The following is a 15,550-nucleotide window of genomic DNA, read 5'->3' as shown; positions in this document are numbered from 1 at the left end:
GATAACTATGGACCGTGTGCTATTGTCGCATATTTCCCCGAACATTTCGAACCGTTTGCGACCTTCCTAGGCCTTCAATGGAGTTGTTCTGTTGATTTTACGGTGAGGACTTACGGAGCATGTGCAGCTACCTGCAGTTTGCGACAGGCATTTTGCAACCAGCAGTACTGTCTGCGCATGTTGCAGAACCAGCTGCGGGCATTGGCGCCTGTACCCGCGGCTGTAGTAACGCGTCTCCCAGAGCGAACATTGAAGTACACCCAAAACAAGAGCTCGCAATGGCCCGCTTAGCAAAACGAAGGAGAGAAGAAACAACTGAACCTGACGTGGAAGACAACGGCAGTGACGCGTCTGTTGTGTCGTCTCCGGTGAGTAGCCTTGCTCGAAATGTATGCGCGGGCCGTCTCTAACACTACCTCTGACAGTCAGGAAACAAGAGGCGTCAAACAGAGTCTTCGTTGGCGAGGGATGAGGATAGCGGTGGCGAAGATGAAGCCGGAGCGCGTTTGGCCACTGCGCGTAGCGTTGAAGAGTCTACTCTGTCGGATGAAGGCGACGAGGATGAGGCCGAAGTACAACAGGGGGTCCTGCAGCATACACAACGGGAACGCTCTGCCCCCAGAAGGGTAAGCATCTTGAAATGAATTTCTGGCAAGCGTACTGACGTTCCTTGTAGGCAGGCGGTGCAGAAGCAGGCGTTATCAAAAAGGTTCAACTAATTAACTTTATGGTAAGTACACCCCACGTAGTCTGCACTTCTTATGCTGACTATATTTGACAGTGCCATTCATACCTTGAGGTGCCTCTAGGGCCCCAAATCAATTTCATCATCGGACACAACGGCAGTGGTAAGAGTGCGGTCCTCACCGCGATCACGGTATGTCTAGGTGGAAAGGCGACGGCAACCAACCGTGGTTCTAGCATGAAGAACCTCATTAAAGAAGGAGAGACTACAGCCCAAGTCACGGTCACTTTGTTGAACCGTGGAGAAGATGCTTATAGGCACGAAGACTATGGGGATGAGATCGTCGTCGTCCGACGCTTCAGCCGTGATGGGGCAAGCTCTTATAAAATCCAGTCCCAGAACGGTCGAACAATATCCACTAAGCGTGAGGAGCTCGAGGAAATCTCTGATTTTATGGGACTGCAGATTGACAATCCCATGAACGTCCTTACGCAGGACACAGCGCGACAATTCCTCAGCACATCATCGCCACACGAGAAATACGTGCTATTCATGAAGGGTGTTGAGCTTTCTCAGCTAGACAGGGATTACACCGTCATCAGTGAAAGTCTCGAGACCACGAATCATGTATTACGGAGCAAGGAAAGCGCATTGGAAGGTCTGGCAAATGCCGAAGAAGAAGCCTTGAAAACACACGACGATCTGCAAAGAACACGAGACATGCACGCTGAGCTCGAGGAGCTCAAGAAGCAAATGGTGTGGGCGCAGGTCAAGGAGAGGGAAGATGAACGTGATGAGGCCGAGGCCAAAGTTGCGGGACTTGGTCGTAAGGTGGACTCGGTCAAGAGAAAAGAACAGGAGGCGAATGCGCAACTGGAGAGGCTGAGCGTTCGGATGGCTGACCTCAATGGATCTTTTCAGGCGAAGAAGGCGGCAGAGCTGGAACCACTCAAGGTTCAGCTGGAGCAACATAAAGCGAAGCTTCATCAGGCTGATTTGGAGCGTAAGGACTATATTGTAAGTTACTGTCGATAGTCTTTGCTTCCCTAAGCTGACGTCTTGCAGGATCAAGACCGTGATATTTACAATCAGATCAAGGAGGTCGAGACGAAAATCACAGCAGCACGCCGACAACTTGAGGTAGAACAAGGCAGACAAGCTGAGCGTGATGGTGGCGTCCGCGCCGGCCTCGAAGCACGGCTGGAAACCCTGAATGCAAATCTGGCTGAAAAACAGGCAGAGTCAGTACGCATAACTGACGAGCTGCGAGTATTCGACGGTCGAATTGCTACGGCACGCGCTGATACCGAAAAGTTGATGGATAACTTGAAGCAACAAACCGACCGACGGGATGAAGCACGAAACCAACTGTATTCCTTGGAGCAGAGCAAGAACAATGCTCTAAGACGGTTTCATGAGCACATGCCGGACCTCATGCGAGCGATCGAAGCAGATAGACGTTTCAAAGAACGACCTATCGGCCCCTTTGGATTGTATATCAAGCCGCGGAAGCCGCAATGGGTTGGGGTCATCGAGGTCGTTCTTGGCGGAACAATTAACGCATTCGCTGTTACTTCGCATGAGGATCGCACTTTGTTAAATAGCTTGATGCAAAAATGCGACTGTGCCGGAATCAATATCCTTGTGGGTAAACGTGATATTTTCGATTACTCCCGCGGTGAACCTAATGGCAATTTGGACACGATCTTACGTGTTCTCGACGTATGTTTCCGTTTCGTTTCCAAGATTTGCTAGCTAATGTCGTTTATTCAGATCGAAGATGAGTTTGTCAAGCGCCAGCTTATCGTCAACCACCAGATTGAGAGTGCCGTTCTCATTGCGAACCGTCGCGAGGCCGACGAGTTTATGTATACGCGACCACCAAGGGTACAATCTTGCTACGCCCTCAATCCCGATCGTCCAGGTCATGGCTATCGAGTTGGAGGAAAGCGCGGTGTTTCATCCACTACACCGGTCGTCCCCAGGGGTCCGTCGCGTTTGACGACAGATGTTGACGCAGAAATAGCCAAGGCAAGGCAAAGCGTCCAAGTTTTGGAGACAACAATCCAGGATCTTCAAATTCAGGTAAGGCAGGCGGAGCAAGCCGGGCGTAACCTTGCTCGTGAAAAGCAGGAGTTGCTTATGCGCCTCCGTGCGATCAAGGTTGATATTCAGCGAGCTGAAGATGAAGCCGACCGAATCAGGGACGACCTCCGAGTCAACACGGACACGGGAAGGATTCAGGCCTTGGAGGAGCAGATAGCTGAATTCTTAGCTGAAAAGTCCATATACCAAGGACAGCAACAGGATCTGGTACAGGCAATGAACCGCTCCAAGACCGTGGTGGAAGAGCTGAGGAGCGAGGGTGCTCAAATTCGAGCAGCCATTGTGACAATAGAGGAAAAACTGCAAGAAACCACGACGAAGCTGGAAACCGTCGGCGGGGAGCGCATTCAAGCTTCTCACGATCACAATCATTGGGTGCAAAAGCTGGCACAAGTGAGGGCCGACCTTGAGGCGGCACAAGTTGCGCTTAAGAAAGCCGCAGATCTTGTTGAAAGTTTCACAAGGGACGCTTCGGGATTTTGCGACCGAGTCGACCTGCCTGAAGATAAAAATGCCAAAGCCCTTGACAAAGAGATGGAAGCGAAGGCGCAAAGCATTGCTGACACAGAGAAAAGGGTGGGTATGACTGCTGAAGATGCAGAAATACAGCTCAATAAGGCAAGGGATACGCACGCGCAGGCCAAGAAGGAAGTTGAGGCATTAAAAGAGCTCATCCAGGATCTGGGATTGGCTAACCAAGTACGGATCGAAAGGTGGAAGAAGTTCACCAAGATGATCACAGTGCGGGCGAAGTCAATGTTCCAATACATGTTGTCACAGCGTGGGTTCCTCGGAAAGCTCATCGTGAATCACACAGAGCAGAAGTTAGAGCTTCGTGTGCGTCCTACAGAGAACAATCAGCGCAATTCGAAGAGCAGAGAGAAGGACCCACGCAGTCTTTCGGGTGGCGAAAAGTCCTTCTCCACGGTTTGTCTGCTCTTGTCACTTTGGGAGGCCATGAATTGTCCTATTCGTGGGTTGGATGAATTGTAAGTTATCGACTCTTCGTACATGGATATATTCACTGACTGGAGCGTCAACAGTGACGTATATATGGATGCCGTCAACAGAAAGATCTCCATGACGATGATGGTGGATGCTGCTAAATCACAGTCCAACAAGCAGTTCATCCTTATCACGCCTCAGGATATGGGGAACGTGCCTGATCTGATGGGTCGCCATGTAAGTACCGATGAGTTGTCGTCCATGACATCTATGCTAACTTTTCCCATAGGTCCGTGTGCATCGTATGATGGATCCTCGTATTACGGCAAACCAGCGCCGGCTGGATGATATGTAACAGCAGACTTTACTGCTGGTAATCAAGATTTTTACGTTTTCTTGTGTTATATGGGGCGGCGCTGTATGGGGCGGCGCTGAGGAATGCATTTTGTTTGCACACACCGGAGTGAAGTGACGTGCACGGCAATGAGAGTGTTAATCATTGTATAAGAGCCAATTAAAAGCCAGCCGTCGAGAGCACAACTGAGGTAGAATGTGTGGGCCAAAATGCCTTCGCGACCTCTCATTCATCTTTGCCTTTAAGCTTCAAAGCGATGCGTACGCATGTAATGACATTGTCATCCTGATCGGTAAGAATGATATCACCATCAACAGTGACCTATGGATTGTTAGCGGTATGACAGGCATTCTAGGGATTCTCGATTCACCTTGGGAACATCATCCGGAATATGTGCGACAGCCCGAAGCGTCACGGGTCCTTCCTGTAGGGGACACTCCCCCTCTACGAACAGATCAGAGTCCAGTTCATCACAGAGGTCAAAGTTCTTCTTCAGCTTGATGAACTTCATCAACCTCAAATCCACATCTGTACAAGGAATACCAGTTAGTCACGTCCGCGCTGAACTCGTGAGAGAGAAGCTTACCAATCGAACCAGAATCTACTGTATGTGACAAGTAACCTTGGATGGTAACCGTGAGATTCTCGCCAACGACGGGGCTTTCCGGTACAATCGTGACACCACTAGCATTTGCCTGCAATGTATGCTCTGAGGTCTTGCCGCAGAGCTGCCAGATTGGCGGAGGAATCGCAGTCTCCGTCGGCACAGGCGCAAGGACCCGCTGAGGTTGTAGTTCGGCAAATAGGGAGGCATTTGCAAGGGATGCCAGTGCGAGCGCGGTGTATAGAGTTGAGAGAATTTGCATGATGGATACGCTGGCAACAGACGACAAGGGAAGTATCGAGGCGGCGGTTGCCTTCATGAAGGCGATGGTTAAGGTTAAGGTTTGTATACCTCCGCCGACTGTAGTCAACGTCACCTGGCATTGTCGATAAGTCGTGCAGCCTTATGCCATAGACGACAGTCTCTAAACATGAATAACGCTTACAAAACATACTTAAATGCTTAAGCTACTCTTTTCCGTTCGTCCTTACCCAGTCCCGTGTTTCCCAGCTTCCCACCGACGACACTCCTGCAGCGGCCGCGCTTCACTCCATCGCAACTCGACTCCGCTTGGATCACGAAACCAAACAGCTATATCCTCAGTTCAACGCGTGAATCAGTAGACAGCTTCGTCTTGATCTCGTATCTGCTGTCGTCTACCAAGTTACCAGTTACACCATCAATTACCTCCGCAAAGCGACTTTCGACGGCGCACGGTTGTCCGATACTTCTTGCCTTTCAATTGTTACCCACGAATCATCCTAATACGACATGTCTGCTGAGCAATTATCACAGCAAGTGGCTTCTATGAACATGTACTTGGTTCCACTGCTCTGTGCCGTTTAGAATGCGCTTGGCTAACCTATAAACCCCCCACCAGCTCTGATGAAAGCAATTGGAAGAACCAGCTAAGCCTTCCCGCAAAGGACACTCGACCGCAGACCGAGGATGTCACCGCCACTAAGGGAAACGAGTTTGAGGACTTTTACCTCAAGCGTGAGTTGTTGATGGGAATTTACGAAGCTGGCTTTGAGAAGCCCTCGCCCATTCAGGAGGAATCCATTCCGATTGCGTTGACCGGCCGCGATATCCTTGCAAGAGCCAAGAACGGTACCGGAAAAACTGCCGCTTTCACTATCCCAGCCCTCGAAAAGGTCAACACGAAGAGTACTAAGATTCAAGCTCTAATCCTCGTACCTACGCGAGAGCTCGCCCTACAAACTTCTCAAGTTTGTAAGACTTTGGGAAAGCACATGGGTGTTAATGTCATGGTCACTACTGGAGGAACAACTTTGAAAGATGATATTATTCGTCTTGCCGATCCCGTGCATATCCTTGTGGGTACTCCGGGTCGTATCCTCGATCTCGCTGGCAAAGGTGTTGCCGACTTCAGCGAATGTCCCACTTTTATTATGGACGAGGCCGACAAGCTTCTTAGTCCTGAGTTCACTCCTGTCATTGAACAACTCTTGGCGTACTTCCCGAAGGACCGTCAGGTTATGCTCTACAGTGCCACTTTCCCACTTGTTGTGAAGAGCTTTATGGTATGAACAATCTTGATTCCGGCACATGGGATTTGCTGACAGACTCCTATATAGGACAAGCACCTCAACAAGCCATACGAAATCAACCTCATGGATGAGCTCACCCTCCGTGGTGTTACGCAGTACTATGCTTTCGTCGAGGAGAAACAGAAGGTTCATTGCTTGAACACTCTCTTCTCCAAGCTTCAGATCAACCAATCTATCATCTTCTGTAACTCGACCAACCGTGTCGAGCTTCTGGCGAAGAAAATCACCGAGCTGGGGTACTCTTGCTTTTACTCGCACGCTAAGATGCTTCAGAACCATCGTAACCGCGTTTTCCACGACTTCCGCAACGGTGCCTGCCGTAACCTTGTCTGTTCCGATCTCCTGACCCGTGGTATCGATATCCAGGCTGTCAACGTTGTCATCAATTTCGATTTCCCTAAGAACGCCGAGACCTACCTTCATCGTATCGGTCGTTCAGGTCGATTCGGTCATCTTGGAATTGCCATCAACCTCATCAACTGGGAAGATCGCTTCAACCTTTACAAGATCGAACAGGAACTGGGCACGGAAATCCAGCCTATTCCGCCCACCATCGACAAGCGATTGTATGTGGCTCCCAACGCTATGGACACTCCTACTCAAGTTCCTCGCCCTATGCCGCCCGCCGGCGCTCAGCAACAGCAGCATCAGCCAACCCGTTCGCTGTACCAGCAGCCGGGTCAATATCAACAACGGCAACAGTACCAAAGACAGAACCATAACTCGGCGAGAGGGCCCGGTCCTCAGAGCAACGGTGCCGCAATGGGACGCAACCCTAGGTATGGTCAGAACCAACCTCGGGGCAACGGATATCCTGTTGAGGCAGAGCCATCCGGTAGCGTTCCAGCGCAGTAAAACAAAAATGCGTCTGTAAATATGTTGAAATTGGACGGAGATGCGGGTTGTTGAATGGTGGTTTGTATGGTGCATGTAGGTGTTTGTTTGGTGGAGAGGAGGTAGGATCAAGGTTCCTTTGCAGGTGTCCTTGTCATGTTTTGTTTCATGGGTTATCTGAAAACGCTCTTTTTGGCTGGACCGGTACTGCTGAGTCTACTCGACCGGAAGGCAGTTTGGTTGCGCTAGATGTAGTCAAGATTCAGACAGTGTGCGGTCACTACTGAATTGAACAAACTATCAGGTATGGAACGGAGAAGAGAAAAAAAAGAAAAAAGAATCCGGTCGGGCGGTGGTACTTTGTGTACTTAGTGTACTTGAATACAGCTTTTCGACCAAAATGTTTCGCAACCTCTACAACAGCTGTTGTGCGCGACCTCGAAGGTGTTCTCGCACCGTGGGAACGAAGGCTGCCGTGAATTCTCGTTCGCTTGCACCCAATCAACTCAGCATCTGTGCGCGTTTTTGACTATTGTGATCAGCAACGTTGTTGTGAAGTATATATACGCCATCGTTCACGTACAAACATACTTAGGTACATAGGCAGTCATGGAACCTCGATGCCATCGTTTTCAGCGTCACGGATCTTGCTATGATCACATCCATATGTAATGCGCGCATGCCCACTTTGGTTACCATGGCTATACCCTCCAATGGCGAAACGATGGGTGAATCTGATGCACGTCGAGATGGAATCTCCAAAACGGAATTTCATGATAACGTATGCATCTAAGGAATTCCATGATAGAATTTAGAAGAACTTATGAAAGCTGTCTCGGTCTTGGCCATCCCTATGACCCTATGATGCAAGTAGTCAAGGATTGAACCCATTCAGGCCTAACAAAATGTGTAATCCATGTCAAGATCATGGATTAGACAAGGATTACACATGGATTATGGAAGTTAGCGTGGTTTACAGTCCACGCTAAAAACCACAATGGAAACATTGCTCATAATCCTTGACATTATCGTGGATTACGGTCTGGAAAGAAAATTCTGCAGTTTACGGCATCATATAGAGACAGGATTAGCATATATGACATCATAATGACGTCACAACTTTTCCATTTGGTTCAGTGTGTGGCAGTGTGTGGGTATTCAGAAATGCGAACATATAAACCAGAGCCCCCCCACCACTTGAAAATTTCCGAAAATCTTCTAAGTCTCCACAAAGAAAATCAAAGTCAGGTATGATAGATGATACTTCTCTTTGCGTCAGCTTATGCTAACATGTTCAGTTATGGACCTATGATACTGCTACCATGGCCATAAGGATACTCATAATACACTTCATTTTCTCGCATTTTTGCCCCCATAATGGTACGCATTTGCCCCCAGTTTGTAGCAGTTCTCCTGCCTTTTCAAGTCTTACCTGATAGAATCATGGATTGGGGGTAGTCAATCCTCTACAAAATTACAGCGAATCAGATTATAATTCAGGGGATAATACGCTAAGGTCTGACCAACCCTTATAAAACATAGACAGATTATTTTTTCAGCAGGCATGCTCACGTGAATATCCATGGTGGTAAGTTTGCCTCGAGACAGGTTGAGCAACGTGGCTACGCAGATCATGCGCAGACCCTGAGTGATATCTGCATGAATTTCCTAATTGGGCGCATCCGCTCGCCCTAGGCGATTATTTTTAAGTGATTATTTTTACGACCCTGCTCGTCGTTCTCGTAAAAATAATCGATGTTTATGCATAGTAGCCATGGCAACCGCACGATCAAAACTTAAGCGATTATTTTTTGTAGAGGATTGACTACCCCCATTAAACCCAAAGAAATTAGGGATTATGGCTGATTAAATTAAGCAAGGGGCGCGCGATAGCCTGCGAAATCACGCATAATCCATGACAAAAGATCAAGGATGAATCCCACTTTTTTTGTCCACGATTAGTTTTGACACAGGGTGAATGTAAAAATTGTGACGTGAACCCAAAATTACTTGTGTAAGTGTGTAAGCCATGTAGTCCCCATTGCGTATTTGTTTACAGCCGGGCTTAATCATAGATCACTGTTGTGGAAGAAATGCCAAACAAACTCATGGATTGCAATCCTTGACATTATGACGCATAAGCCCAATTGTGATTACAGTGTCATAGTTACAGTCCCAGAAGGTCAAGGATCTTAATCATACCCGATTCCTTATTCTTCATTCTCTCTTCCTAGTCGCCCCACATCATCCGATTTCCTTTCTTGCAGAATATATCTATTATTAATGTCTTTATCAGCCTCCCTTTTCGTATTATCTTAACATTGTATCCCTTCCTTTTTATCGATTTATCCCTTCCTTCGTTTTCCTCACCTCAGATTAGTCTATAACTTATCCCCTCTACTTACTTAGCAGGGGATCTCAATCATACCCGATTCCTTATCCCTCCTTAGATTTCCTACTCGAAGTATCCCGAGTATTCCTCCTCGCGCCTCCTGCTTAATTGCAGGAGACATATCTATTGTTAATATCTTCAATGACCCAATTGACCTTCTCTTACTTATTATATGGCATCCCTTCTAATCATGAAGAGAATGTTCCCAATCCTTGCTTCATGATCTCTCCTTCCAAAATTCCATTCTTCCTGCTTCTTCCTGGCTCCCCCCAATCATATTGTAGGATAATTGCCTAGAAAAAGTCACCTAACGACATTTCCAAAATAACATACAACCTTCTGGAAAAATGGCATGCTGGCATAAGCATGATGTGCGCACATTGTTTTCCTTCATTGAACCCAGAAGGCCCTCCAGTCGCGAGAATCATGGATTACCAAATCCCGTTTAAATCATGATTTGGAATTATGGATCATGTATGATTCTATTCGGGGATGGTAATCCATGAAAATGTTGTAGAATGTAATCCACGCGTGTGTTTCGGGTTTAATACATGATTGGGTCATAAATTTTAATCCGTAATCTTTTCTGAAATCTGTACGGATTGTAATCGACGATCGGACACGTAATTCACCTATAATCCCAGACCAATGCATGATTCTGACACGGATTAGGGGCGTGCCTAAGAAAATCGGTCTTAATCCATGAATTTTGAGATCGTACGGAGGGCCTCCTCCTACATACGAACATTGTTCAACATACACAATGTCATGTATATATCATATATGCATCACCCCGTATTCACCGTCATTGCCCTACGAGACCCCTAAATTCTACCAAACATGATTATAAAACCCAATAAAAATTATCCAGTATCACGAATAGAGTTATTCGAGTTAATGGGATATTCTGGGCACAATCTGGATTGTTAATTCGACTTGAAAGTAGAATATTCTATACAATTTACCACCACTACATTGTTATACTCTTCTACCTCATGACTGTACACTACACAGACGTGACATTCATTGGTCCCATCTATCACAGCCCATCAATCTAGGCCCATTGGTATTATTATGAGATTCAAACGATACCGACAGCAGTTGACGGTACAGCCATTTCCAAATGTAAATGCCTGTTCCACCAGCAAGCAGCAGTTCCGTCTGGGTTCTACTCACCCAAATAAGAGGAGACATCAAGCAAGATTGTCGAGATTAAACAACCATCATGTTAACCTTTCAGCAACAGCGATCATGTGCCCAGTTTGGCTTGGGACGATACAAGCCATAGCATCAGGAGAACAGATGGGAGAGAGCCAGGGACTCGTACATCGATGGGAGAGCACCAAGGAGGCGTAGAATTTGATGCTTTCGTCAGTCAGTCGTGACACATCCAGGGAGATTCAGACGTTGATGGTGGTGGGTTCCTGGTTGGTGCTGAGGACTTGGTGGGCGCAAGCGCATCAGCGCATCAGGGCTTGTGTCGCAGGCCAAAGAACCGCCACCAAAGACCATTGATCCTTGACGAATATCATTCCAGGTCAAATAAGGTATTCGTGTACCATGAATTGGAATTCCACTCTACTTGAATACTTTCCCACTTTATTCGTGTTTTTCGTACAGTTGAATGACTTATTCGAGTGCCTTTGCTGAAAGTGGAATATGTTACTCCATATTTGTGCAATCACGAATCAGGTATTCATGGAGTCGAATTCGGGGGGCTCGTAGGGTTGCCCCACGAATCCAACCCCCATGGCAATGCCCTGATATGATGTAAGGGTCATGGGATTCCCATGACATTTTCATGGGATCGCCATGGGATCTCCATGTCCGCCAAATTTCATGATGTAAATCCCACGAAAAATTCCTATGAACGAATCCCATGAAAATATTTCATGATCCTTAACGCGAAACCGATGGCGTATAGCTGTAACTATGATCCCAATCTTCAATGCTTTCTGGAACTAAGAGTGTAGCGGCACTCTGCCGGCATATGTGTCTGTGAATGATACAATTACAAGCTGGCCTTACACCCGCACCGCCCTCCTCCGACAGAGGCTTTGTACACATTGTCCTAACAAATCATTTCAGTCCCTATGAGACCCAGAATTTTACCAAACACGAAAAACAACACGACTAAAATACTCCAGAACCACGAATCGAGTTATTCAAAAAACTTGGTTATTGTGGGCACAACCTGAACTCAGAATCCGTCTGGGTAGTAGAATTCTTTAAGCAAGTTTATGGACACTACACGCTTAAAGTATTCTGTCTAAGGAGTGCACATATCTGACGTTCACGAATCTCAATACATTCCGCATCATCAATCCAGGCCTATTGATAGCTACTTATAATACCCCTATGCCACAGTCAACTCATTATTCTTCATTATCTTCATCGTCGTTGAACTTCCCATCACTATCATCATAGTCAAATTACAGATTGACACTATGATTGAACTCGCACCGATTTGGTGCTCCCGGCGTCCTCAACGCCTTGTCTCCTGGCTGTTTCTTACCGCGAACCTTCCATTTAATCGCTTCTGGGCGGGTAAGTGAGGACCGTACATCTCCAACATGCGCATATGCATCAACCGTACAACCGATAACTGTCCTACATCGTAGAGCGTTTGCATATGACTGGATTGGGAATTTGGTAATCAAACCTTGGCACGAAATGATCGGCTTGAATTATAACCACTTGTGGTCATAGTAACCGCACTAAATCAGATCGAGACATGGATTATCTTGTTACCTCAAAGTTGAGTGTATGAAAATAATCTATCAAATTTCATGGGATTCGCCAATCCTAGACAGAATCATGGATCGTAATCCTTGACATTTTGGATTGAGCCAGTAACAATGTCACTATAGTTACTGCAGTTATGCAGTTAGGAGTGAATGGGTTTAATCCTCGACAAGTCGCGCCATAGGGTGGGATGTATATAATAAAGCCCTATGAACGTCAAAATCGTGGGTTAAACCGAGACTCACCTAGGCGCGCGTATATGAATCAAAAACAATATTGTGTATCCTTCTGGGATTAGTCATGGAGTACGCACAGAAATCTCACACAAAACAAGAATTCCATTCTCTCAGCCAATTGATACTGATGTTCCGGACTTCGCCCTTAAATATTGTATACTACAGCTGGATGGATTACGAGTCACGATTTCGTCATGGATTTACCACCAAGCTGCTGGGCAATGATTCATGTCACAATATCATGGATATGTATGATCCACACCGCCATTATGAATGACAAAACCGATCATGGTCGTGGATTATACCAAAAATAAGCATGACTATACAGTTACATGGCGGAAACATCTAGGGGAAGTCGCCATGGTGTAAGCGTGAAGGCCTGGCCGCTCCCCGGAGAGCACACACCTAGGCAGTAGTCGTAGTAGTACTAGTAATGGTAGTACGCATTCCAGCTCCACCCGTAATCCAGCGTTGGTGGATTTTGCTCGTGGAATTTACACCCTGGTGCCCGTGGAATAAAGTGCCAAAAACCACAACGATCTTCAGCACAGAGTTTGAGTGGGATTTCCAAGAGCTCAAAATCCACGACATTCACCGGCGTAGGGCGCCGGGCCGCTCGTTAGACCCAAGGTCGGGGGTTCTAATCCCGCCCAGTAGTTATATAGTTCTTCTATGTAGGCATAAGCGTTGTAAGGAAAAGACCCGTGACAGACAGACAGGGCGACCTTAGCCACAGTTTTACGAGGAAAAACCCGTGATGGACACGGGGGTGACCTTGCCATGAGTCTATATTTAGCACACATTTCTACCTAGCCATGTATGGCCATGGAAGGGTAAGCTCCCGGGAAGAATGAACCTTACGAGAAGGGGTACGCATACAGCTGGTGCCGTTGAGGAGGTTTGAATTTGGTCTAGGTGATCAATCCCTAAAGTGCCGCATTCAAAGCGTTCGCAAAGTTTTGTAGCAGAAGGTCTGTTGGCTCCAGCCCCACGCTGACACGCACCAGGGCTGCATCAACACCGTATTGCGCCGCCTATACAAAGTCAGCACGTGCAGGTCAGTCAACAGTCTGGAAAACTTACCCATTCGAGCTCTAGATAGTGAGCCAATAGGGTATACGGAGAGCTGAGGGTGAAATTCGTTCCCAAGCTCGGACCCTTCGCGGTATGTAGGGCATCATAGAAGACTTGCGCATCTGCTATCGTGTGAAAAGTAATCGACATGAGGCCACCATAACCTCCTTCCGGGTTCTTCACGGCGTCGTAATTGGCACGTGACGTACTGTATTTAGGGTAGTGCACCTGCTTCACTGTAGTACATGAAACATCAGCACAGCTCTGTTATTCCCAATATGAGCAAATACAAACCCTTTGGATGCTTCACAACCATGTCGGCAAGAGCTTCAGCATTGTAGTTGATGCGCTTGATTCGGGACAGATAGTCGCGACTGTTTCTTTCCATGAAGATGGCATCTTCAGGCCAGTAAATGTCCTCGTAATCGTTGGCGACAGCGTCCTTGAGCTCCTGATAATGTCTGCCGGCCGGGTTCAAAACCATGCTGAGAATATTGTTAGAGAGTTGAGCGTTCAACAGGGGTGTACCATCCATACCTGCCACCCATGACATTGCTGTCTCCACTGAATACCTTCGTCAAGCTGCTAACAACGATATCTGCGAAAGGCATCACATGCACATTGACGAAGTTGCCAATTGTCTCATCCACCACAATGAAGAAATCATACTTGTCGGCCAGAGCCCTCAGGCGGATGAGATCGGGCGACATCAGCAAGGGATTTGAAGGAAGCTCACAAAACAAGGCGAGGATGCGTTCACCAGATTCCAACAGCTTTTCAAGCTCGTCAAGTTCCTCAGAGGACCCACGGCCATAGAAATGACACCCGGGACCCCATTTCTGCAGAATCTTCAGGGTATCAGTGTAAGGGAAGCCGAACGAGACAGACTTTCGCGGTTGGAATGTAGACAAAAGTACACGGTGCGTGTTGAAGATCGAGCTCATACCAGAAGGGAACAAGTATACGTCACTCTCGGACAGGCCGTTTGCAGAGCGTTGTCTAACATGCTGCTGAGGTTCTCCAGACTGGGTCGAAGCCAGTGCTGTGTCCAAATCCACATTCTCAGACAAAGCGCCCGCGATTCGCCTCCTCATCGCCGCCTTAGCCTGCCCAGCAAAGCTAGTGTTCAGATTGCGTCCATAACGCTCTTCAACGTACAGCATGTGCTCACGACTCAGCCCATCTTGCACCTCACCTTGCGATTCTTCCACAGTAGGCGACGACAGCGCCGGCGTAGTGCTGGAAACGGTCGCCGAGATTTCAGCAGTGTTTCTTCGCGAATAATGTTTAAACCTGTAAGGTCCTTTGGAGAACTTATCCGCTCGCAGCGGTGACTCTGCTGCAGATAGTGGTGTGATTTCTCGCGATGGAAGATTGTCTGTATGCAGGAAATATTCCGCCATGCGACTGGATACACCATCGCCAGTATGCTGCCAGAACTGCTTCGCGATCGAATATAACTCCGCAGGGAACAGGACGATGAACAGTCTTACAGGTCCAGCTGTAGTTCTGTCATCTTCGGTCGGCGAACACTGCCGGGTGAATTCCACGATCCGAACCAGAGGAGGCGCGTCGGCAGGGGTTTTGGCAAGGATGAACTCTCGCGACCTTTCAGCAACCCTTCGTGAAGGGTAAAGCATAGCCTTTTCGCCATCATTGCCAAACCTTTCCAGGCAGATCTTGGTGAGATGTTGGATTCGGGAATCGATAAAGAACCTTTGATCAACACTGTTAGAAGCGTAGGATAAGAATAACAGTCGAAGAAACGTACCGAGGGTATCCGTTACGCATCTTGCCCACAACCCATTCCTCGCCTTCTTCATATGCGACGTTGGCCTTCCACGTCGGCAACGTTACCGAGACGGCATGAGGAGTGTTTGCAGGGATCGGAGCACCGACTTCGGTCGGCGGGGGCTCGAGAAAGACAGCTCCCATGTAAGCTGATCTGATGTCGGTCGAGGAGTTTGGTGGTGGATCAGGTCTGTCGGGAGACTCGACCCATC

The 15,550-nt window shown here is 47.7% G+C and overlaps 4 protein-coding genes across 4 annotated transcripts; 2 read left to right on the top strand and 2 right to left on the bottom strand.

Moving 5' to 3' along the window:
* Positions 1-694: 694 nt before the first annotated feature.
* Positions 695-4,084, top strand: SAICODRAFT_60054 (P-loop containing nucleoside triphosphate hydrolase protein; the record flags this gene model as incomplete). The annotated part of the gene is made up of 5 exons (XM_019169729.1): positions 695-730; positions 782-1,688; positions 1,758-2,407; positions 2,459-3,780; positions 3,835-4,084. Coding segments are annotated over 5 exons (3,165 nt in total), but the record flags the coding sequence as incomplete, so codon positions are not given.
* Positions 4,085-4,316: 232 nt separating this feature from the next.
* Positions 4,317-4,957, bottom strand: SAICODRAFT_9103 (uncharacterized protein; the record flags this gene model as incomplete). Its single annotated transcript, XM_019171733.1, has 3 exons — positions 4,317-4,412; positions 4,462-4,619; positions 4,678-4,957. 3 exons carry the CDS (start codon positions 4,955-4,957, stop codon positions 4,317-4,319), a joined length of 534 nt encoding a protein of 177 aa, XP_019022566.1.
* A 294-nt stretch (positions 4,958-5,251) lies between these two features.
* On the top strand, positions 5,252-7,406 carry SAICODRAFT_20816 (ATP-dependent RNA helicase DHH1). The gene is made up of 3 exons (XM_019166331.1): positions 5,252-5,510; positions 5,576-6,239; positions 6,294-7,406. The coding sequence occupies exons 1-3, from the start codon at positions 5,467-5,469 to the stop codon at positions 7,119-7,121; spliced, it is 1,536 nt and encodes a 511-aa protein (XP_019022565.1). The 5' UTR covers positions 5,252-5,466; the 3' UTR covers positions 7,122-7,406.
* Positions 7,407-13,384: 5,978 nt separating this feature from the next.
* On the bottom strand, positions 13,385-15,512 carry SAICODRAFT_95631 (putative cystathionine gamma-synthase). The gene is made up of 5 exons (XM_019171993.1): positions 15,319-15,512; positions 14,085-15,263; positions 13,842-14,032; positions 13,557-13,783; positions 13,385-13,507 (listed from the first exon to the last, which is right to left on the bottom strand). The coding sequence occupies exons 1-5, from the start codon at positions 15,480-15,482 to the stop codon at positions 13,400-13,402; spliced, it is 1,869 nt and encodes a 622-aa protein (XP_019022564.1). The 5' UTR covers positions 15,483-15,512; the 3' UTR covers positions 13,385-13,399.
* Between the last annotated feature and the right edge of the window lie 38 nt (positions 15,513-15,550).

The sequence above is a fragment of the Saitoella complicata genome, assembly GCF_001661265.1.
Source record: "Saitoella complicata NRRL Y-17804 unplaced genomic scaffold SAICOscaffold_20, whole genome shotgun sequence".
Classification (NCBI taxonomy): Eukaryota; Fungi; Ascomycota; class Saitoellomycetes; order Saitoellales; family Saitoellaceae; genus Saitoella; species Saitoella complicata.
Note: the sequence above shows the minus strand (reverse complement) of the source record. Positions and strands in the feature narration are given on the sequence as shown.